The 24,112-nt window shown below is 48.8% G+C and overlaps 1 protein-coding gene across 1 annotated transcript in view; it reads right to left on the reverse strand.

Moving 5' to 3' along the window:
* The window catches only part of slc1a4 (solute carrier family 1 member 4), a 30,081-nt gene extending 10,026 nt beyond the window's left edge, over positions 1 to 20,055 (reverse strand). Inside the window, exons 1-4 of the mRNA XM_078230416.1 lie at positions 19,502 to 20,055; positions 4,806 to 4,848; positions 3,311 to 3,388; positions 1,392 to 1,558 (exon numbers count right to left, since the gene is read on the reverse strand). Coding sequence (XP_078086542.1) covers positions 1,392 to 1,558; positions 3,311 to 3,388; positions 4,806 to 4,848; positions 19,502 to 20,046 — 833 coding nt within the window. The 5' untranslated portion in view covers positions 20,047 to 20,055. The remainder of the gene's footprint in view (positions 1 to 1,391; positions 1,559 to 3,310; positions 3,389 to 4,805; positions 4,849 to 19,501) is intronic.
* Between the last annotated feature and the right edge of the window lie 4,057 nt (positions 20,056 to 24,112).

The raw sequence follows: 24,112 nt of genomic DNA on the forward strand, positions 1-24,112 counted from the left end.
TGTGTGGGAGAAGCACAGGAAGTGGCGGACATTTCTGCTTCTCCTGTGAGGCAGGAAGTGGAGTGGCCATTCAGCCCCTTGAGCCTGTTCACAGTTCAGTGAGATCACCGCTAATCTTCAATCTCACTTCCACCTTCCCACAATAACCCCACATCCTATAATTCCCTTTGGACCCAAAAACCTATCATCCTCTGTCCAGAATAGACTCAAAAACTCCGTGACCATAACCCGCAGGACTCAAAATAGCAAAGATGCACAACTCTCTGACTGAAGAAATTTCTCCTTCTCTCAGTCCTAAATGATCGCCCCCCCAAGACTGTGCCCCCTCCCCCTCCCCCCCGAAGTGTTCTAGATACCCCATCCAGGGGAACAGCTGCTCAACATCTGCCCCATGATGCTCTCCAAGAGTCTTCATTGTTTCGGAGACTTTAAGCTCGTTCTCTTTAATCTCTCCGCACTACAGAATCCCTCAACTGAGAGGCAAATCAAAGCAACTTTTGTTGTTCTCCCTCGGAGGGAAATATACTCTTCCTGAGGGACAGACATCAAGATGAAACTGAGTGTCTGGCTGATTCGGCAATGTGTTAAAGATACTGGTCTGACTGTATTCCCAGCGTTCTGTGTGGTGAGGAATCTATCACAGCTCAGGTCCTGAGATAAAATAACACACCAAGCCCCGATGAGATATCAGAGTTTGACCTGAGCGTTTAAGGATGATCTCACCAGTTTGGGATTGCATCCCTATTGTCCGGGATTTAAAATTAGTTAAATCAGTGGGAGGGGGGGAGGCGATGGTCTAGTGGTATTATCGCTGGACCATTCATCCAGAAACTCAAGCTAATGTTCTGGGGACCCGGGTTCGAATCCCGCCACGGCAGATGGTGGAATTTGAATTCAATAAAAAATGTCTGGAATTAAGAATCTACTGATGATCATGAAACTATTGTTGATTGTCGGAAAATCCCATCTGGTTCACTAATGTCCTTCAGGGAAGGAAATCTGCCGTCCTTACCTGGTCTGGGCCACATGTGACTCCAGAGCCACAGCAATGTGGTTGACTCTCATCTGCCCTCGGGCGATTAGGGTTGGGTAATAAATGCTGGCCAGCCAGCGACGCCCGTGTCCCACGAATTAATAAAACAGGACAATAAAGCAGGAGCTAAGAGTTCTACTCTATTCTAACTTCATTCCATCCTTTTCCTCACCTTGAACCTGTTTTCCACTTAGAATCATAGAATCCCTGCAGTGCAGAAGGAGGCCATTCAGCCCATCGAGGCTGCACTGACAACAATCCCACCCTTGGATTTGGAGTTATAATCTAAGACTGGGGGAGGCTTGCAACTCTCCATAATCGTAGATCCTTCCAAACGGCACCGCACTGAATAACTCACCACATAATCCAAGTTACCAAGATCATTGTAGCATCATTAAAGGCATTAAAAAACCGAATCAGCTGCTCCCCATCGGGGCCAAGCTTTCTCAGAGCTATCCCAAAGGTCATTGCAAAGAGGATCAATCCCAGGATATTCATCCCTTCCACCTCAGTGCCAAAGGGGACCTGGAATCATAAACACAAGTACAGGGCAGAGAAATAAACAGGCGACATGGTAATAAAGGCAACAATCCTAATCGTCACGCAGACAAGGAGAAGTTTAAACTGACTCATTCCTGTTGTTCTGAGTGAATTGCTTTGTCCATTTTTAAAAGATTTCCCCTTCACAGAGCCAAAACATTGGGCCGAATTTTCCGGCCACACCCCGCCCCGAAACTGGAAAATCCCACCCGAGGTTTGCATGGATGGTCCGCTGCCCCGCCCGCTACGATTCCCCTGGTGGGCGGGATGGGAAGATTCAGCCCGTTAGCTGTTGTTTCTCTCTCCACAGATGCTGCCTGACCTGCTGAGTATTTCCAGTTTCTGTTTCTTCATTCCCTGTCACCACTTGATTCTTACCGTACGGGTAATAACTTTATTCAGTTCACAAGGTGACAAATAAGATCTAGCACCATGCACCCAACTGCCAATCAGCAAGTTCCACCCCAGTCTTTATTCTAATTGCATATTAACCGGGTGTGTTAGTTGTATTCAGGTGATGGGCATTAACTAGAGATTGACTGGTGCCCTTACATAGAGTCAGAGAGGTTTACAGCATGGAAACAGGCCCTTCGGCCCAACTTGTCCATGCCGCCCTTTTTTAAAAAAAAACCCTAAACTAATCCCAATTGCCCGCATTTGGCCCATATCCCTCTATACCCATCTTACCCATGTAACTATCTAAATGCTTTTTAAAAGATAAAATTGCACCCACCTCTACTACTACCTCTGGCAGCTTGTTCCAGACACTCACCACCCTCTGTGTGAAAAAATTGCCCCTCTGGACACTTTTGTATCTCTCCCCTCTCACCTTAAACCTATGCCCTCTAGTTTTAGACTCCCCTACCTTTGGGAAAAGATATTGACTATCTACCTTGTCTATGCCCCTCATTATTTTATAGACTTCTATATGGTCACCCCTCAGCCTCCTACGCTCCAGAGAAAAACGTCCCAGTCTATCCAGCCTCTCCTTATAACTCAATCCATCAAGTCCCGGTAGCAACCTAGTAAATCTTTTCTGCACTCTTTCTAGTTTAGTAATATCCTTTCTATAATAGGGTGACCAGAATTGCACACAGTATTCCAAGTGTGGCCTTACCAATGTCTTGTACAACTTCAACAACACGTCCCAACTCCTGTACTCAATGTTCTGACTGATGAAACCAAGCATGCCGAATGCCTTCTTCACCACTCTGTCCACCTGTGACTCCACTTTCAAGGAGCTATGAACATGTACCCCTAGGTCTCTTTGTTCTGTAACTCTCCCCAATGCCCTGAGTAAGCCCTGCCCTGGTTCAATCTACCAAAATACATCACCTCGCATTTGTCTAAATTAAACTCCATCTGCCATTCGTCATCCCACTGGCCCAATTGATCAAGATCCCGCTGCAGTTGGAGATAACCTTCCTCACTGTCCACCATGCCACCAATCTTGGTGTCATCTGCAAACTTACTCACCATGCCTCCTATATTCTCATCCAAATCATTAATATAAATGACAAATAACAGTGGACCCAGCACCGATCCCTGAGGCACACCGCTGGTCACAGACCTCCAGTTTGAAAAACAATCTAGGAGCAGACTGAATCTGTGGTTGTTGGGTTTGGAGGTGCATGCTTGCAATGTGTATCTCTGCAAATAAAAGTTTATTAATGTGTAAAGACCAGGCTCTGGTTCTGTCCTTCACTGCCTAGCTAACCAAGTTCTAACGTCTCTTACCTTTTCATATGTACTGTTTCCAGATGTTGTATTTTCACCTGGAGCAGATGTTAACACCCATTTGTAATCTGTCGCATACTGCAAAACGAAGGTTGCATTAGACTTGTCCCAGCACATAGATCAGCACAAACAGAAACATAGACACTAGAAGTAGAAAGAGGCCATTCGGCCCTTCGAGCCTGCTCTGTCATTCATTTTGATCATGCCTGATCATCGAATTCAATATCCTGATGCCCCCTTCCCCCCATACCCCTTGAGCCCCAGGAGCTATATCTAATTTCTTCTTGAAACCAGGCAATGTTTTGGCCTCAACTACTTTCTGTGGGAGTGAATTCCACACATTCACCACCCTCTGGGTGAAGAAATTTCTCCTCACCTCAGTTCGAAAAGATTTACCCCTTATCCTCAAACTATGACCCCTAGTTCTGGACTCCCCCCACCATCGGGAACATTCTTTCTGAATCTACCCTGTCTAACCCTGTTAGAATTTTATAAGTTTCTATGAGATCCCCTCTCACTTTTCTAAACTGCAGTGAATATAATCCAAACTGACTTAGTCTCTCCTCACATGACAGGCCTGTCATCCCAGGAATCAGCACATTCAGCAAAATACATTTCCCCAGGAACGTCAGTACACCAACCCCGACACATCAACACTAAAAGCAACTAAAGTAGGTATCATTTCACTCAGTGAGGTCTTGTGCTCACCACAACGAAGTCACTTTTAACAATGTGCGTTACAATGGCACCAACATGAAGGACTTTCCTTTTGTTCATTATCTGAAAGTTTAGAAACTATCACTGCGATTTAATTCACCCAGCTGGAAGAAATCTTTTCCCAGTGTTGTTTTGAAACATTGACGTGCTGTTTCCCAACCTTCGACGGACATTTAGCAAAGATTCCATTTTGGAATTAAAAACCTTGCACTTGCGAGAAATGTCACCAAAATCTAAAGTTTAGTTTGTGGATCTGGGAAATGTAGATTGAAAAATGAAGTAACAGCAGTCACAGCTTTTAATCTCATACCCATCGGGACAGTTTGCAAGAATACCAACAGCGAAGGGAACAACAATTTATACTTCATGGGAAGAGAGTGCTGATTGGGTGGCAAGTGGACTCTGATTGGTAGCAGCATTGCCATGGAGAATGCACCAGGGAACAGTTAACTGCAAGCTCTTATTTAAATGCAAACTAGGCAGAGCGACTCTGATTGGTCAAGGCATTGCCATGGGGAATGAATCGGGGAATGACTGAGCCAAGATTTTGTTTAGTCGAGAAAAGCACAAAGTGTGGACATGTTCCTTTTGTCTGCAAGGGACAGGGCCCTGTGTGTGCAAATATCTAGCACACCTAAGTGAGCCACACTGCGAGACTGACTGATAACCCGAAATATTTCCTAGCACAAATCAGGATTGTTTAGTAAGTGTTTCCAATCACGGATCTATTTCAACTCGCATTGAATTTGCCCGAATGTTTGAATGGAGTGAAACTCACCGATCGGAAAGCTGCAGCAACAAGATTTGATGGAATCAGGTTTCTGTAACAAACAGAAGATGCAATCTCTCAACAATCAATTCATTAACTTGACATGGAGAAAAATAAACAGTAACTTCATCTCAGATAAGAAGTGGAACCAGGAGCACTGGCGAGAATAATCTTTATAATGTCTGATTCTAGTCTGCCTGGTTTTTCATCACTTGTTGGGGACCAGTTCGGAAACTCCAAGGTATATTCTGAAGTTAGCCTAGACTCCAACTATTATTGATTTTGGCATTAGTGTGAGCAGAAGGTATTTCACTCCAGGTATGATTCTATTAACCCACTAGAAAGCTTTTATTAAAACAAACTTTATTTAACAACACAGATAGAATATAATAAAAAGAATTAGCACAATCTTCACCTATTAAAATATTTAAACATGGCAAGGTATAATTCTTAACAGCTAGCTATCTCTATAATTCCAATGTAAGCAATATCCTCATAGATAAAAATCCCTTTTCAAAATCAGCACCGAAATGCTCAGAATGCTACGTTTCCCTCCTTTTATCCACTCTGGGCAGTCACAGAGAGACACCTGTCTTCTGACTCCCGTACAGCAATTTGCAGAGAAGGATATATCCTCAAACAGCAGAACGTCAGAAAATTAAACCGAGTCTCTGGCAGGTCTCAGTCACCAGACTTCAGGGAGGGAAAGGGCTACTTTTCTCTGCAACCTGCAAGCAGCCACTGACTTGATTTTTCCGTGTAAGCCTAACTCCACCCTGCCACATGATTTTCCTGTCAATCAACCTAATCAAACCCTACTATGCAAAATCCCAAGGAAAAACACGAAAATTAGCCTGGACTAAAAGAAACATTCCAGCAATTAAAATCAATTATGCTGCTGCAGTAACAACAGGGACTGCCGGGTGCAGACAAAACGGCATCGAAATTAAAGCAAACTGCTAAAACGGATCCTGCACAAGAAACATGACCCAAACACATTTCTTAAAGGCACAGTATCCTCACTATTAAACTGCACCATTCCATTATTCCTGACACTATTGTTGTTTGCTACATTGTTTTTCCGTGCTGAATTTTCTAAATTTGATGTGCAGGAGGGGATTTTGGGAAATGTGCAGATCCTGTCAAACTCTGAAATGCATGTTTTCTGCTGGAATAATCCTTCACGGTGTATTTTGTATTATCTAACTGAACTGGTGGTAGCTTCATTAGCGACGCTAGTGTGAAGCTGAAACATTCTAGCCCAGGACAGGATCCTGGACCAATCCACTATCTGTACTGGATTAGGTGACCCCACCAGATCTCTCCACCATTTTCTCCTCCATCAGGACATTCCTTAAAATCTTCCTCCCAGAAGCATTCTTTCTGGTTGTATCACAGCTTGGTATGGGGCCCCTGCTCTGCCCAAGACCGCAAGGAACTACAAAAGGTCGTGAATGTAGCCCAATCCATCACGCAAACCAGCCTCCCATCCATTGACTCTGTCTACACTTCCCACCGCCTCGGAAAAGCCGCCAGCTTAATTAAGGACCCCATGCACACTCTGGACATTCTCTCTTCCACCTTCTTCCATCAGGAAAAAGATACAAAAGTCTGAGGTCACGCACCAACCGACTCAAGAACAGCTTCTTCCCTGCTGCTGTCAGACTTTTGAATGGACCTATCTCGCACTAAGTTGATCTTTCACTACACCCTGGCTATGACTGTAACACTACATTCTGCACTCTCTCCTTTCCTTCTCTATGAATGGTATGCTTTGTCTGTATAGCGCGCAAGAAACAATACTTTTCACTGTATGTTAATACATGTGACAATAATAAATCAAATCAAAATCAAATCAAAGAAAGAACCGTGTGGAACATATTCTTATTTTCCCCGTTTCTCCTTCTGGGAAGCCTTTGATCACTTGTGGTAATATTTCCCCTGAGGCTTGATGTCAAATTCTGTTTGGGAATCACTCCACTGCACCGCAGGGGCTATACAAATGCAAGTTGTTGTTGTTTCACACAAGGTGGGACATTTACATGCTCAGAACTCAGAGACAGGTTGTCCTGTCCCTCCCTGTTTTCACGGCGTTTTGGACAGTTTAGCGACATCGCTGGAAATGTTTCCTTATCTAAAATGTCGGTAATTCTCGCTAAAGTTTGATATTTGGCAAACTGCAGCAGACACTGACTCAGCTGAAGATATCGCATCCTCGCTGGTTACAGTTCCAATGCTGTCTACAGCACGTCCCCAAGTCACCAAAACAGCCAAATCAAATCCAACACTCACTCAACATCACAAACGCACACTGCAGTATCAATGTAAGGCTACTTGTGACACTAATAAATAAACTTTACTATCACTTTTAGTGTTACAGCCATGATCAACGAACTGTAAATTGAACTAATTGGATTACTAATCCAATTAACTAATATTCCATTCAGACACTGAGCATTAGGTCATTCACTCAGGTACAGTGTTCAAGAATTTACAGACAGAATAAAGTGCATCAAAACTAGTATTTCATTTCCCATTTCGCAGGCAGCTTTTGTCAGAGACCAGAGAATAATTAATCTCTGGGAACATCTTTGCACATCCTGAGATCTCAGTCCAAAAGCAGAAGGAAACTTCTGCAGCTTTTGGTAATTTGCCGCAGTCCATGAGGGGCTATAGATGCCTCTCTCTGTTAGAGAGAGAGAGAGGGGCGAATGGTTATAGCCTGAGGGGCAGCACACTGCATCAATCCTAGGGTAAGGTGAGGAGGCAAAACCGCAATGAACTACAGCAGCTGGCACAGGGATCAAACCTGGACTCAAGGGGCGGGAATTTATGGCCTCGCTCGAGCAAGACAGGAAAATCCCACCCGAAGTCAATGGGCATTTCTGTTGTCTGCCCCTCGCCCACTCCAATTCTGTGGCGGGCAAGCGGGGCAGTAGAATTCCAGTGCTGGTGTCATTCTACACAACACTCGAACCAATTCCCACTTGTTTATTCTGGTGTTTTGCTTCTGCCACTGTTGCTTCTACTTCTTCCTATTTATGTCAGCAGTTGGTACAGGGTCAGTTTCATAGAATCATAGAATCCCTAAGTGCAGAAGAGGCCATTTGGCCCATCGAGACTGAACCAACTCTCCAAAAGAGTATCTTACCCAGGCTCTATCCCGTAACCCTACATATTTTCCCCACCAATCCCCCTAACCTAGACATCCTTGGACACCAAGGGGCAATTTAGCATGGCCAATCCCTCTAACCTGCACACCTTTGCTCCAGAGGAAACTGGAGCACCCGGAGGAAATCCGCTTGACCCTCACTGGCAGACAATTCCCAACCAGCCACAGCTTCTGCATTCAATTTGTCTTCACTAACCGCTCCAATCAGCTCGGGAAGTGAGGAGCCTCTGGGATATATTTACATTTATTTTCTGAAAAAGCAGATTTCTTACCCACACTTTATTGGAATTCCCGATGGGCTAAATGTTCCCATGGCTCTCAGGGCCCCGAAGCCAGAACCATGTGTGGCTCCTGTGCCCACTCCTGTTGTCAAGGCGTCCTCTGGTGCGTCTTCACACAAGGTGGGTTCCTGATTTGCCACCACCTCGTTCAAAGCCTCAACAATGCTGCCACCATCCGGACTCAGCGGGAGTGCGGGCCCAATGCTGGTGGGTTTAAAGATGGCCCCTGATTGGGGCTATCTCCGCCATGGTGGATTATCAATCCCCATGGCAACCTATCCAGGGACAGGACAGCCTCAAGGAGCCGGCCTGAAGACCAACTCTCTGAATTTCAACACTCCATTCTATCCCATCGCATCCCATCCCCATCCCACCCCCCATCCCAAACCGGAAACTCCTACTCATCCCAAACCCCATCCCCTGCCCATCCCACCCTCCACTCCACCTCCCCCCCCCCCCCCCCCCCCCCATCCTACACTCCATCTCATCCTCCTTCGCATTCCCCATTCCAAACCCCATTCCCAGCTCATCACATCCCATCCCAAAACGGAAACTCCTCCCCATCCCACTCCCCTCCCCACCCCATCCCACTCCCTCCACCTTTGTGGCAAACCTCAGCCCCAAAAGCATGTGATCAAAAGCCCTGGACAGATGTTCCAGCTTCTCGCTGGTTCTGTGGGAAAGCTGACAGAATGTCAATATCCATCAGGCAGTTGTTATATGTGTGGAATGAAAATATTTAGATAATAAATGTGTAACATCACAGACCAAAGATTTCTCTAGCCCCCTGTGTCCCTGCCTCCACCTCTCCCTGCTGAAGGTGCAGACTGCGCTGGGGTCCAGTTACCCCGGCCCCTGTCTGTTAGCCAGATTTAAACAGAGGTGAGCAGGATGGATTCACAAAATCACAATGCACTTTTCCCAAAATGTATCTGGCTTGCATGAGTGAATCTATCAGAGGGCAAACCTTTTCCTGTTACAGACACTCAGCATCACAGTCTAACAGTGTGAAATCGAGGTTAGTCACCATGTAGTGAGAAAGTATCTGTACAATTCACTCCCACGCTGCAGTAATGATATCCATCGAGGGTTTCCGCCTAGGTTTAACCTCCCAGTCAGGACAGATTTTAAACAGGAGCAAATGTAGAGATATATTCTATGTTGTAACGATAAGAAAAATTCCATTCTGGATTTGACGTTTCTCTGGGTTAAGCTGCAGTTCGGCTTATTATTTTAAAGTGTATTCATTTATTAGCGTCACAAGTAGGCTTACATTAACACTGCAATGAAGTTACTATGAAAATCATCCAGTCGCCACACTCCAGCGCCTGTTCGGGTACACAGAGGGAAAATTTAGCATGGCCAATGCATCCTAACCAGCACGTCTTTCAGACTGTGGGAGGAACCCGGAACACCCAGAGGAAACCCACGCAGACACGGGGAGAACGTGCAGACTCTGCACAGACGCAGTTGGTGGGATTTTCCGGCCTGAGGTCGAGACCTTTGCATGGTCCATGTCCCGCCCACTACGATTCCCGTGGTGGGCGAGACGGGAAAATTCCACCCGAGGAGATTCTTGCAATTTAATGATCCAATTTTGCGTTGTGTATTATTACTGCATCAATGAAGTCTCTGCTGTCTTTAACATTTAATACTGTTTAAAATTGGTACGTTTTCCAGACAAAAAGTTAGACTGGAAGCCTTGATCAGAGATCGTTGTTGAAAGTGTGATTGAATAAAGAAACTTAATGGGAGCCAATTTTGTTTAGTTATTCTCGCATTGAATGTGTGTGGCGCTGGCAAGACCAACATTTGTTACCCTTTCATAAATGCCCATGAACTGAGTGTCCATATCGGGGGCAGTTAAGTGTCACTTAATGAAATTACTGTGAAAATCCCCTAGTCGCCACACCCCGGCGCCTGTTCGGGTACACTGAGGGAGAATTTAGCATGGCCAATCCACCCAACCAGCGCGTCTTTCGGACTGTGGGAGGAAACCGGAGCACTCGGAGGAAACCCACACAGACACGGGGAGAATGTGCAAACTTCACACAGACAGTGACCCAAGCCGGGAATCGAACCCAGGTCCCTGGCGCTGTGAGGCAGCAGTGTTAACCACTGTGCCACCGTGCTGCCCCGGGTCCCTGGCGCTGTGAGGCAGCAGTGCTAACCACTGTGCCACCGTGCTGCCCCGGGTCCCTGGCGCTGTGAGGCAGCAGTGCTAACCCACTGTGCCACCGTGCTGCCCCGGGTCCCTGGCGCTGTGAGGCAGCAGTGCTAACCACTCTGCCACCGTGCTGCCCCGGGTCCCTGGCGCTGTGAGGCAGCAGTGCTAACCACTGTGCCACCGTGCTGCCCCGGGTCCCTGGCGCTGTGAGGCAGCAGTGCTAACCACTGTGCCACCGTGCTGCCCCGGGTCCCTGGCGCTGTGAGGCAGCAGTGCTAACCACTGTGCCACCGTGCTGCCCCGGGTCCCTGGCGCTGTGAGGCAGCAGTGCTAACCACTGTGCCACCGTGCTGCCCCGGGTCCCTGGCGCTGTGAGGCAGCAGTGCTAACCACTGTGCCACCGTGCTGCCCCGGGTCCCTGGCGCTGTGAGGCAGCAGTGCTAACCACTGTGCCACCGTGCTGCCGACAGCAGAATTGGGGAACTAGAAATAACAATTGCAGTTTTTTCACTCAGCTATTCCATTAAAAATATTAACTCAATTCTCTGTATTACTTGTTTGAGAAGCTCTTTCTAAGTCCAAACAAAAACTAGAAAGTGAAGCTGCAGCTCCCGGTGTGACAGGATCAGTCTGTTAAATATTGAGTTGCGATGTGGAATGGGAGCTGCCACACTCTGGTCTGTCACTCTGAGCAGTTTGTCTTCTCAGTGTTTACTGTGTGTTGCTCTGACTCAACAAATGTGACTACACTGTGCCCACTTTACAGATATATCAGCAGCAATGCTGGGGACAGGATCCTTAATCTTTCACCACACTGACTGCAGCGGCTCAAGAAGCTGGTTCACCTCTCCCTTCCTGAGGGGTAATTAGAGGGTAGACAATAAAATCTAGCCTCTCCTGCTATGCCCACGTCCCAAACAATGCTTTAGGAGTGAGTCAGGTGTGGGAGGAAAGAGAGGTTTGCCCGCTTTCAGTCTAAGACTCAAAGTGAGGTGATTTTCCATCGAACGCCAAGTTGCCTGCACGGTGAACCCTCAGGTTACGACCTTACCTGGTCCCCCAGAGACTAGAAATGAGGCCTGGAATAGGCCATTCAGCCCCTCGAACCTGCACTGCCACTCAGTAAGATCACGGCTGATCTCTCTCAGCTCCACATTCCTGCTCTATCCCCGTTTCCCTCCATTCCCTTAGTGTTCCAATACCATGCCATCTTATTCCTGAATATACTCAATGACTGAGCACTCAGAGTCTTCTGGGCTGGCGAATTCCCTCCGAAAGGAATAGTCAACCTGGCAATATTATTGTCCCAAACTTATGCCAATTCCTCAAGATCGGAATTATTAACTGGCGTCAGGTCATCCTCACGAAATGGGAAAGAGATATTAGGACAGGTGACCAAAACCTCGCTCATGAGGGCGTGTCCTACCGGAGGAGAAAGAGGGATGGAGATATTTAGGGAGGGAATTTGAGAGCTGAGGGGAACTGAAAGTCGGGGATGAGAGAGACACAGAGTTCTTGGAGAATGTACGGCTGGAAGAGGCTACAGAGGTCATGGAGGTTACAGAGGTCATGGAGGTTACAGAGGTCATGGAGGGCTTCGAAAACTTGGACGAGAATTATAAAAGTGAGATTTCGGCAGATCAGCCTGAATATTTTGTAAGCTAAAAGTTCAACTGATTCCTGGAATGGCAGGACTGATATATGAAGAGAGACTGGATCGACTGGGCTTGTACTCACTGGAATTTAGAAGAATGAGAGGGGATCTCAGGGAAACATATAAAATCCTGATGGGACTGGACAGGCTAGATGCAGGAAGAATGTTCCCGATGTTGGGGTAAGTGGGGTAAGGGGTCACAGTCTAAGAATAAGGGTTTATTTAGAATCACGAGCTTTTGGAGCATTGTTCCTTCTTCAGATGAGTGGAATCATTCACCTGATGAAGGAGCAGTGCTCCAAAAGCTCGTGATTCCAAATAAACCTGTTGAACTTTAACCCTGGTGTTGTGAGACTTCTTACTGTAAGAATAAGGGGTAAGCCATTTGGGCCTGAGATGAGGAAGAACTTCTTCACTCAGAGAGTTGTGAACCTGTGGAATTCTCTCCCACAGAAAGCTGTTGGAGCCAGTTCATAGAATCATAGAAACCCTACAGTGCAGAAGGAGGCCATTCGGCCCATCGAGTCTGCACCGACCACAATCCCACCCAGGCCCTACCCCCACATATTTTACCCACTAATCCCTCTAACCTACGCATCTCAGGACTCTAAGGGGCAATTTTTAACCTGGCCAATCAACCTAACCCGCACATCTTTGGACTGTGGGAGGAAACCGGAGCACCCGGAGGAAACCCACGCAGACACGAGGAGAATGTGCAAACTCCACACAGACAGTGACCCGAGCCGGGAATCGAACCCGGGACCCTGGAGCTGTGAAGCTGCAGTGCCAACCACTGTGCTACCGTGACGCCCAGTTCATTAGATATGATCAAGAGGGAGCTGGACGTGGCCCTTGTGGCGAAAGGGATCAAGGGGTCTGGAGAGAAAGTGGGAGTGGGATATTGACAGTGTATGATCAGCCATGATCATATAGAATGGTGGGGCAGGCTCGAAGGGCCGAATGGCCACCTCCTGCTCCTATTTTCTGTTTCTAACGTTCCAGCTAAAGATCCAGCCAAACGGAATCACTTCAAGTGACGCATTTTCAACTCTGGGTTATCATTTACATTTGATGTTAGCACAGCACACAACTGCTGATGCCAAACTCACTCTCTAACCATGGAGAGTCTGCTGACTCTGCTGTTTTCACATCAGTTGCATCCAGGTTGGGTAGTAAGTGAACGGAATCAGTTTGCCAAGACAGGTTTCAGCATCCCGTGTTCATTCCGAGCAGAGTTCATGGCTGCCCCTTTGATCAGGGTTTTCACTAATGATCGAGGCCACTGTCTCGTCTCTCTAACCCTCCCCAGATTTCCAAATTCGCCACCCAGTCACAGCTGTTAACACACTGAAGGAGAATGAACTGACATCTAGTCAGAGATGAAAGGGTTTCTGAGGCAGGCCGCCAGAGTCTGCACAGGTTCAGCCACTCTGATCAAATGGATCTTTTTAATGAGATGTGATTTCTGGGACTAATGCGGAAGCCAATTAGATTCTCTCTGAGTCGCTGCAGGGCGCTGCCCTGGGGGAATCTGCTCTCTCTGGTGATGAGCCTGGTGATGGGAGGGGTGTTTCATTGGGTAGGGTGATGATGGCGTACAGGATACCTTCCAACATCCCACCTCCAAACACATCCAGCTCTGGGTGGGAAGGGGTCCATTGTTGACCTTCCTGTCACCAACCGAGGTCACTAAGTGGCCAATTAGTCACCATTATAAGAGGCTCATCCAGCCGCCACCCCTTGTATTAGCCCAGCTGTGGGGGAAGGGGGGGCCTGTCGCCACATGGGGAAACCCGTGTGGGCTGCTTGCCACCTCTGAGGGTCTCTCAAAGGGACTGGACAGTGGAGCACCACCCACCACCCCATGTGGAAAAGGTCACGTGTGGAAAGGTTCACTTGTGGAAAGGTTCACGTGTGGAAAGGTTCACGTGTGGAAAAGGTCACGTGTGGAAAAGGTCACGTGTGGAAAAGGTCACGTGTGGAAAAGGTCACGTGTGGAAAGGTTCATGTGTGGAAAAGGTCACGTGTGGAAAGGTTCACTTGAGGAAAAGGTCACGTGTGGAAAGGTTCACGTGTGGAAAGGTTCATGTGTGGAAAAGGTCACGTGTGGAAAGGTTCACGTGTGGAAAGGTTCATGTGTGGAAAAGGTCACGTGTGGAAAGGTTCACGTGTGGAAAAGGTCACGTGTGGAAAGGTTCACGTGTGCATAATTCTAATAAGAAAGGCCTAAATTCAAATTAGTTTGAAAAGAACTTCAATCCAAGTACAATCTCAAATCCAGATATCCAAAAACCAAAGATGTCTGAAAACTTGACATTTTTATTAGCACAGACACAAAGAGAATAGGAGCAGGAGGAGGCCATTCGGCCCTTCGAGCCTGCTCCACCATTCATTACGATAATGGCTGATCGTCCAGCTCAGTAGCCTGATCCCCCGACCCCTTCCCCCCCATATCCTTTGATCCCCATTGCCTTAAGTGTTAAATCTAGCTGCTTCTTGAAAACATACAATGTTTTGGTCTCAACTACTTTCTCTGATAATGAGTTCCACAGGCTGACCACACTCTGGGGGAAGAAATTTCTCCTCATCTCTGTCCTAAACAGTTTACCGTGTATCCCATCTGGGGGTCGGCGAGCTCAGTTGGCTGGACGGCTAGTTTGTGCAGAGCAACACAAAGGTTCAATTCCCGTATCGGAGCTGAGGTTATTCATGAAGTCTCCGCCTTCTCAACCTCACCCCTCGCACGAAGTGTGGTGATCCTCAGGTTAAATCACCACCATGAGTCTATGCTCATCTGGGACTATGGCACCTTTACCTTGTATCCTCAGACTGTGACCCTTGGTTCTGGACTCCCCATCATCAGGAACATCCTTCCTCCATCTAGTCCATCCAGACCACCCTGTCTAGTCCTGTCAGAATTTTATAGGTTTCGATGAGAGTCCTCCCTCATTCTTATGAACTCCAGTGAATATAATCCTAATCGACTCAATCTCCTCATACGTCAGTTCCACCATCCTAGGAATTAGTCTGGTAAATCTTCTCTGCACTCCTTCCAGAACAAGGACCTCCTTCCTCAGATAAGGAGACTAAAACTGAACGCAATGTTCCAGATGTGGCCTCACCAAGGCTGAATATAATTGGAGCAACACATCCCTGCTCCTGTACGAGAATCCTATCGCTATGAAGGCCAACATGCCATTTTCCTTCTTTACCGCCTGCTGCACCTGCATGCTTACCTTCAGCGACTGGTGCACAAGGACACCCAGGTCTCATTGCACATTCCCCTCTCCTCATTTATGGCCATTCAGATAGTAATCTGCCTTCCCGTTTTTGCTACCACATTAATCTATGTTAAACTGCATCTGCTATTCATCTGCCCAGTCACTCTGCCTGTCCAAATCACATTGGATCATCTCTGCACCCTCCTCACAGCTCACCCTCCCACCCAGTGTGTCAACTGCAATGATTGTATTTTAATTCTTATTAAATGAGAAAAGAGAAGACTGAGTGGTGACCTGATCAAGGGCTTTGAAATGATGAAGGGGGCTTAATAGGGAAGACATAGAGAAGATGTTTCCACTTTTGAGGGCAGTTTATAAACACCGGTCACTATTGATCCAGTGCGGAACTCAGAGAAATGTCATTACACAGGAAGAGGCCACTCAGCCCCTTGATTCTGTTCCACAATTCAATGAGATCATGACGGATCTGTCTTTGAATACAATGGCTCCCAACCTTTGATACGTCACTGCATGCCTCTACACGATAAAATAATTGAGGCACACCCCCTAATCCCTCTTCCCTTCCTGAGAATTTGTTTGTACCCGCTCCCTGTCATCACGCCTGTTTTATTTTAACCTTTCCCTGTCTCTCTTGTTTCTGATGTGGAGATGCCGGCGTTGGACTGGGGTAAACACAGCAAGAAGTCTCACACCACCTGGTTAAAGTCCAACAGGTTTATTTGGTAGCAAAAGCCACACAGGCTTTCGGAGCTCCAAGCCCCTTCTTCAGGTGAGTGGGAGTTCTGTTCACAAACAGGGCATATAAAGCCACAAACTCAATTTACAAAATAATGGTTGGAATGCGAGTCTTTACAGGTAATCAAGTCTTAAAGATACAGACAATGTGAGTGGAGAGAGGGTTAAGCACAGGTTAAAAAGATGTGTATTGTCTCCAGCCAGGACAGTTAGTGAGATTTTGCAAGCCCAGGCAAGCTGTGGGGGTTACAGATAGTGTGACATGAACCCAAGATCCCGGTTGAGGCCGTCCTCATGTGTGTGGAACCTGGCTATCAGTCTCTGTAAGAAGTTTAACAACACCAGGTTAAAGTCCAACAGGTTTATTTGGTAGCAAAAGCCACAAGCTTTCGGAGCCTTAAGCTCCTTCTTCAGGTGAGGTTCACCTGAAGCAGGAGCTTAAGGCTCCGAAAGCTTGTGTGGCTTTTGCTACCAAATAAACCTGTTGGACTTTAACCTGGTGTTGTTAAACTTCTTACTGTGTTTACCCCAGTCCAACGCCAGCATCTCCACATCATGACTACTATCAGTCTCTGCTTAGCGATTCTGCGTTGTTGTGTGTCGTGAAGGCCACCTTGGAGAATGTTTACCCGAAGATCAGAGGCTGAATGCCAGTGACTGCTGAAGTGTTCCCCCGACTGGAAGAGAACACTCCTGCAGTCACGGGCATTCAGCCTCTGATCTTCGGGTAAGCATTCTCCAATCATCAGGCAGGAGTGTTCCCTTCCAGTCGGGGAACACTACAGCAGTCACAGGCATAAATAACTAACCCCGTCAATTATAGAATAGAATAGAATCCCTACAGTGTTGACCTGGAGGGGGAGGGGTTAAAGTGTAATCAATAGTAACCCCATCCCACCACCAATTCTACCCACTTTTGGGTTTTAACAGAGGGGGGAAACAACCTCTCCCCATGGAGCAGTTTGACAATTTTAATATTTATTTATTTATCCACCATTTCTAATTGAAAACCTTGGAGAACCTGGGAGATGAGGGAAGGTGAGGGCTGGTGGATCCAGTGCACCTCCCTCACTACAATCCCACGACTGGAAAACTCCCCCCTGAATCCCCCTAATTCCTCAATGCCTCCAACCTCACTCACACTGATCGAGACCCAGGCGCTGATTGAGGCAGGGACCTACATCGATATCGAGATAGATCGTGCGGCCATGCCAACTCGATCCCCCCCACTCTGAAATCCCACCAGTTCCGAGTTATCCTCTCCAGACAACCCCTGAATCATAGAATCGTTACAATGCAGAAGGAGGCCATTCTGCCCAACGAGCCTGCAACGACATCAATCCCACCCAATCCCCATAACCCCACAGATTTACCCTGCTAATCCCCCTGACACCAAGGGGCAATTTATCATGGCCAATCAACCTAACCTTCACATCTTTTGGACTGTGGGAGGAAACCAGAGCACCCGGAGGAAACCCACGCAGACATGGGGAGAATGTGCAGACTCCACACAGACAGTGACCCAAGCCGGGAATCAAACCCGGGTCCCTGGAGCTGTGAGACAGCAGTGTTAACCCATTGTGCCACCTGGAACAATGAGATTCTGCATGTCTGGGAGCCCCTGTCATTTCAATCAACTATTTCATCAGACACGGGAAAGCCCATCGATTTAGCACAAAGAGCATTAACTCACACCAGCCCTTGGAGGATGCTGTGGACCACCCACCACCCGCCTTTTCACTGAATGTGTCAACTTTTAACTGCATCTCGCTGACTAACATGAACTGTTCAATAGAATGATATGGGTGGAGGCCATTCGGCCCATCATGTCTGTGACAGCTCTTTGAAAGCATTATCCAGTTAGTGCCATTTGCCCGGCTTTCCTGCACCTCTCTCCTTCCCTTCTTGCTTATGTACTCTATGAACGGTATGCTTTGTCTGTATAGCGTGCAAGAAACAATATTTTTCACTGTGTACCAATACATGTGACAATAATAAATCAAATTTATCCCTGTTCGGAACGACTCTCTGTGTGGAGTCTGCACATCCTCCCCGTGTCTGCGTGGGTTTCCTCCGGGTGCTCCGGTTTCCTCCCACACTCCAAAGATGTGTGGGTTAGGTGGATTGGCCGTGCTAAATTGCCCCTTAGAGTCAGGGGATTAGCAGAGTAAATACATGGGGTTACGGGGATAGGGCATGGATGGGATTGTGGTCAGTGCAGATTCGATGGGCTGAATGGCCTCCTTCTACACTGTAGGATTCTATGATTCTAAATCAACTCAAAAAAAACACTCCCCCCGGAGCTCCTCAAAGGATTTCTTCACCAGAGTTTTTATCCAATTCCCTTTGGAAACTTATGATCAAATCTACTTCTATCACCCTGATTGGAACAAGTCACTGTGTAAAAATAATTCTCTTCATCTCTCCACCCCCTCCCCGCCCCATGCACCGCCCCCCCCTGCACACCACCGCCCCCAACCCCCCCCCACAGCCCCCACAGCCCCCCCACCCACCGCCTCCCCCCCCCCACCCACACCCCCCAGCCTCCCCCACCACCACCACCACCCCCCCCCCCCCCCCCCCCCGCCCCCCACAAGCTTCTTTAAGCTTCTCCACTCACTGGCCAAAGGAGACACTTTCTCCTTATTTACCCGATCAAACCCCCTCCCTCATTCTGAACTCCTGGATTCAATCTCCCCCTGAACCCTCTCTGCTCCAGAGGGGCAGCTTCCTCTCATCCCAGGTCAGTAAACCCGACCTCTCCAATCCATCACGCAAACCAGCCTCCCATCCATTGACTCTGTCTACACTTCCCGCTGCCTCGGCAAAGCAGCCAGCATAATCAAGGACCCCACGCACCCCGGACATTCTCTCTTCCACCTTCTTCTGTCGGGAAAATGATACAAAAGTCTGAGGTCACGTACCAACCGACTCAAGAACAGCTTCTTCCCTGCTGCTGTCAGACTTTTGAATGGACCTACCTTGCATTAAGTTGATCTTTCTCTACACCCTAGCTATGACTGTAACACTACATTCTGCACTCTCTCCTTTCCTTCTCTATGAATGGTATGCTTTGCCTGTATAGCGCGCAAGAAACAATATTTTTCACTGTATCCCAATACATGTGACAATAATAAATCAGGTTTATTTGGTAGCACGAGCTTTCGGAGCGTTGCCTCTTCATCAGGTGAGTCAGGAGCAGCGCTCCGAAAGCTCGTGCTACCAAATAAACCTGTTGGACTTTACCCTGGTGTTGTGAGACTTCTTACTGTGTTCACCCCAGTCCAACACCGGCATCTCCACATCAATAATAAATCAAATCAAATCCTTTTCCTTCTACCCTCTGTACTCTATGAATGGTATGCTTTGTCTGTATAGCTTAAGAAACAGTACTTTTCACTGTATGTTAATACGTGTGACAATAATAAATCAAATCAGGTCGAATCTTCCTTACCTGAAGAGGTCCAGGAAAGAGTGTGTGGCTTCCTTGGAGGGCAGCGCGGTGCTGGAGGCTGGCACCCTGCTGTGCCCAGCCTGGCTGTGTTGCCCTGGTTTGATGAGCAGTCCCAGGGTCACCCCCAGTGCGGAGCCCAGGAGGGTGGTGAGGGCGAAGTAGAGGATGGCACTGCCCCCCAGCTTGCCCAGGGCCCGGGTGTCGATGCTGGCAGCCCCGGACACCAGGCTGCAGAAGACCACGGGCAGAATCACCATCTTCAGCAGCCTGAGCAGCAGCTCCCCGGGGAAGGCGAAGGAGATCAGCTGGCTGCGGGAAAGCTGCAGCCCCCGGACCGCCAGCCCCACCGCCAGCCCCAGCAGCACCCCCGACACGGTCAGGATCACCAGCCCGTTCCTCCGCAGCACAGACAGCAGCTTGGCCAGCCTGGAGGAAGCTGCTTTCCCCCGGACCTCAGCCCCACTCTGCAGCCTGGACAAGCTGCAGGCTGCCCCTCTCTGCAGACCGGCATGTCCATTCGCCACTGCCTCCTCTGTCTTCTCCATGCTGCCTGTGTGTGTGAGACAGAGACAGGGGAGTGCGCTTTATTCTCCCCGCTGTGGGAGGGGACAGAAGGGGGGAGGCACTGAGATGATGCAACTCCCTCTCAGCCTGCTTCTTATCCATCAGAGAGGCAGCAGGAGCTGTCCATGTACACACACCCTGCACACACACACACTCTGTGTACACACACCCTGCACACACTCTGTGTACACACACCCTGCACACACACACACTCTATGTACACACACCCTGCACACACACACTCTGTGTACACACACCCTGCACACACACACACTCTGTGTACACACACCCTGCACACACACACACTCTGTGTACACACACCCTGCACACACACACACTCTGTGTACACACACCCTGCACACACACACTCTGTGTTCACACACCCTGTACACACACCCTGCACACACACACTCTGTGTTCACACACCCTGCACACTCTGTGTACACACACCCTGCACACACACACTCTGTGTACACACACCCTGCACACACACACACTCTGTGTACACACACCCTGCACACACACACACTCTGTGTACACACACCCTGCACACACACACACTCTGTGTACACACACCCTGCACACACACACTCTGTGTTCACACACCCTGTACACACACCCTGCACACACACACTCTGTGTTCACACACCCTGCACACTCTGTGTACACACACCCTGCACACACTCTGTGTACACACACCCTGCACACACACACTCTGTGTACACACACCCTGCACACACACACACTCTGTGTACACACACCCTGCACACACACACTCTGTGTTCACACACCCTGTACACACACCCTGCACACACACACTCTGTGTTCACACACCCTGCACACTCTGTGTACACACACCCTGCACACACTCTGTGTACACACACCCTGCACACACACACTCTGTGTACACACACCCTGCACACACTGTGTACACAGAGGAGCTATCCATGTACACAGATCCTGCACATAGGCTGTGTACACAGAGGCAGCAGGAGTTTTCCATGTACATAAACCCTGCACACACACTGTGTACACATACCCTGCACACACACTGTGTTCACAGACCCTGCATACACACTGTGTACACAAATCCTGCACACAGGCTGTGTACACAGAGGCAGGAGGAGCTGTCCATGTACACACACCCTGCACACACACTGTGTAGTTATGATGTGGAGATGCCGGTGTTGGACTGGGGTAAACACAGTAAGAGTTTTAACAACACCAGGTTAAAGTCCAACAGGTTTATTTGGTAGCAAATACCATTAGCTTTCGGAGCGCTGCTCCTTCGTCAGATGGAGTGGAAATCTGCACACTGTGTACACAGACTCTGCATACATACTGTGTACACACACCCTGCACACAAACTATGTACACAATCCCTGCACACACACTGTATACATACACCCTGCACACACACACATTGTGTACACAGACCCTGCACACACACACTGTACACAGACCCTGCGCACACACACAGTGTACACCGACCCTGCACACACACACAAGTGTACACAGATCCTGTACACGTACACTGTGTACACAGAGACAGCCTCCCAGAGTCAGAACAGGATTTCAGCAACACTGCCCCCCAGACGGCTCCCAGTCTCCAGAAACAGGAAGGTTTGGAGATCGAAATATTCATGACCTGGGATGTGTTGGAACACAAATGGACAGACAGGCGAGAATCTTTACTTTCTAATCCAGCAGTTTGTAATGAATGGGGGGGAGAAAATCCCACACAAATTCCTGTATGATTCCCCTAAACGGGAAAACGCTATAACCTCAACTTGGGATTCAATATTGAACATGACTACAGGGTCTGTGTACAGTGTGTGTGTGCAGGACAGTTCCTGCTGCCTCTGTGTGCACTGTGTGTGTGCAGGGTGTGTGTACACAGTGTGTCACATTGAGAATTCAGTATCCACATCAGCCCGGGGGTGCTGACAGAATGTGGGACTCACTCCCACGGGGAGTGGGGAGAGTACGGGACTCACTCCCACGGGGAGTGGGGAGAATGTGGGACTCACTCCCACAGGGAGTGGGGAGAGTGTGGGACTCGCTCCCACAGGGAGTGGGGAGAGTGTGGGACTCGCTCCCACAGGGAGTGGGGAGAGTGTGGGATCTCTCTCCAGCAGGGAGTGGGGAGAGTGTGGGATCTCTCTCCAGCAGGGAGTGGGGAGAGTGTGGGATCTCTCTCCAGCAGGGAGTGGGGAGAATGTGGGATCTCTCTCCAGCAGGGAGTGGGGATAGTGTGGGATCTCTCTCCAGCAGGGAGTGGGGAGAATGTGGGATCTCTCTCCAGCAGAGAGTGGGGAGAATATGGGACTCACTCCCACAGGGAGTGGGGAGAGTGTGGGATCTCTCTCCAGCAGGGAGTGGGGAGAGTGTGGGATCTCTCTCCAGCAGGGAGTGGGGAGAATGTGGGATCTCTCTCCAGCAGGGAGTGGGGATAGTGTGGGATCTCTCTCCAGCAGGGAGTGGGGAGAATGTGGGATCTCTCTCCAGCAGAGAGTGGGGAGAATATGGGACTCACTCCCACAGGGAGTGGGGAGAGTGTGGGATCTCGCTCCAGCAGGGAGTGGGGAGAGTGTGGCATCTGTCTCCAGCAGGCAGTGGGGAGAGTGTAGGATCTGTCTCCAGCAGGGAGTGGGGAGAGTGTGGGATCTCTCTCCAGCAGGGAGTGGGGAGAGTGTGGGATCTGTCTCCAGCAGGGAGTGGGGAGAGTGTGCGATCTCTCTCCAGCAGGGAGTGGGGAAAGTGTGGGATCTCTCTCCAGCGGAGAGTGTGGGATCTGTCTCCAGCAGGGAGTGGGGAGAGTGTGGGATCTGTCTCCAGCAGGGAGTGGGGAGAGTGTGGGATCTGTCTCCAGCAGGGAGTGGGGAGAGTGTGGGATCTGTCTCCAGCAGGGAGTGGGGAGAGTGTGGGATCTGTCTCCAGCAGGGAGTGGGGAGAGTGTGGGATCTGTCTCCAGCAGGGAGTGGGGAGAGTGTGGGATCTGTCTCCAGCAGGGAGTGGGGAGAGTGTGGGATCTGTCTCCAGCAGGGAGTGGGGAGAGTGTGGGATCTCTCTCCAGCAGGGAGTGGGGAGAGTGTGGGATCTGTCTCCAGCAGGGAGTGGGGAGAGTGTGGGATCTGTCTCCAGCAGGGTGTTGTTCCTGAAGGGAGGTTCATTTCATGCTCGTTGCTTCTTTAACGCTCATCCCTGAGCTGCCTCCACTATCCTGTTAAATGTCAGGAGGCGTTTCCAAGATCAAAGTTGTTCCGAGCCTTCCGGAATACAAATGAGTTGGATTTCTATCTGCAGAGAGTTGTTTGGGACACTGCAGCTGAGGAATTTGAGATGAGTTGTGGTTATTGAGTTGTGAGGCTCCAGCCTTTTGCATCCACTATTCTGCAGATTATCTTCTCTGCGAATCTGCCTCTTGTTGTTGGCAGCGTATCTCCACTCTTAGTCCCACTGTTAAATGTGAAATAATAGTCCAGGTTAATTTTTTCCCACATCTGTAATAATTTCAAATGTCACAGCACAGAGTCAGGCCATTCAGCCCATCCTTATCCACTTCTGCTCCATAGAAACAGAGAATCCCTACAGTGCGGAAGAGGCCATTCGGCCCATTGAGTCTGCACCGAATCTCTGACAGAGTAATTTACCCAGACTCTCTCCCCCATCCAATCCCTGTAACCCACCTGTTTACCCCACTAATCCACCTAACCTGCACATCTTTGGACTCCTCCCACAGTCTGAAAGATGTGCTGGTTAGGGTGCATTGACCCGAACAGGTGCCGGACTGTGGCGACTAAGGGAATTTCACAATAACTTCATTGCAGTGATAATGTAAGCCTGACTTGTGACACTAATAAATAAACCTTAAACCCCACTTATTTACCTTGCTAATCCCCCTGACGCTAAGCGGCAATTTAGCATGGCCAATCAACCTAGCCTGCACATCATTGGAGTGTGGGAGGAAACCGGAGCACCTGGAGAAAACCCACGCAGACACGGGGAGAATGTGCAGACTCCACACAGACAGTGACCCAAGCCGGA

Source organism: Mustelus asterias, chromosome 15 (genome assembly GCF_964213995.1).
Source record: "Mustelus asterias chromosome 15, sMusAst1.hap1.1, whole genome shotgun sequence".
Classification (NCBI taxonomy): domain Eukaryota; kingdom Metazoa; phylum Chordata; class Chondrichthyes; order Carcharhiniformes; family Triakidae; genus Mustelus; species Mustelus asterias.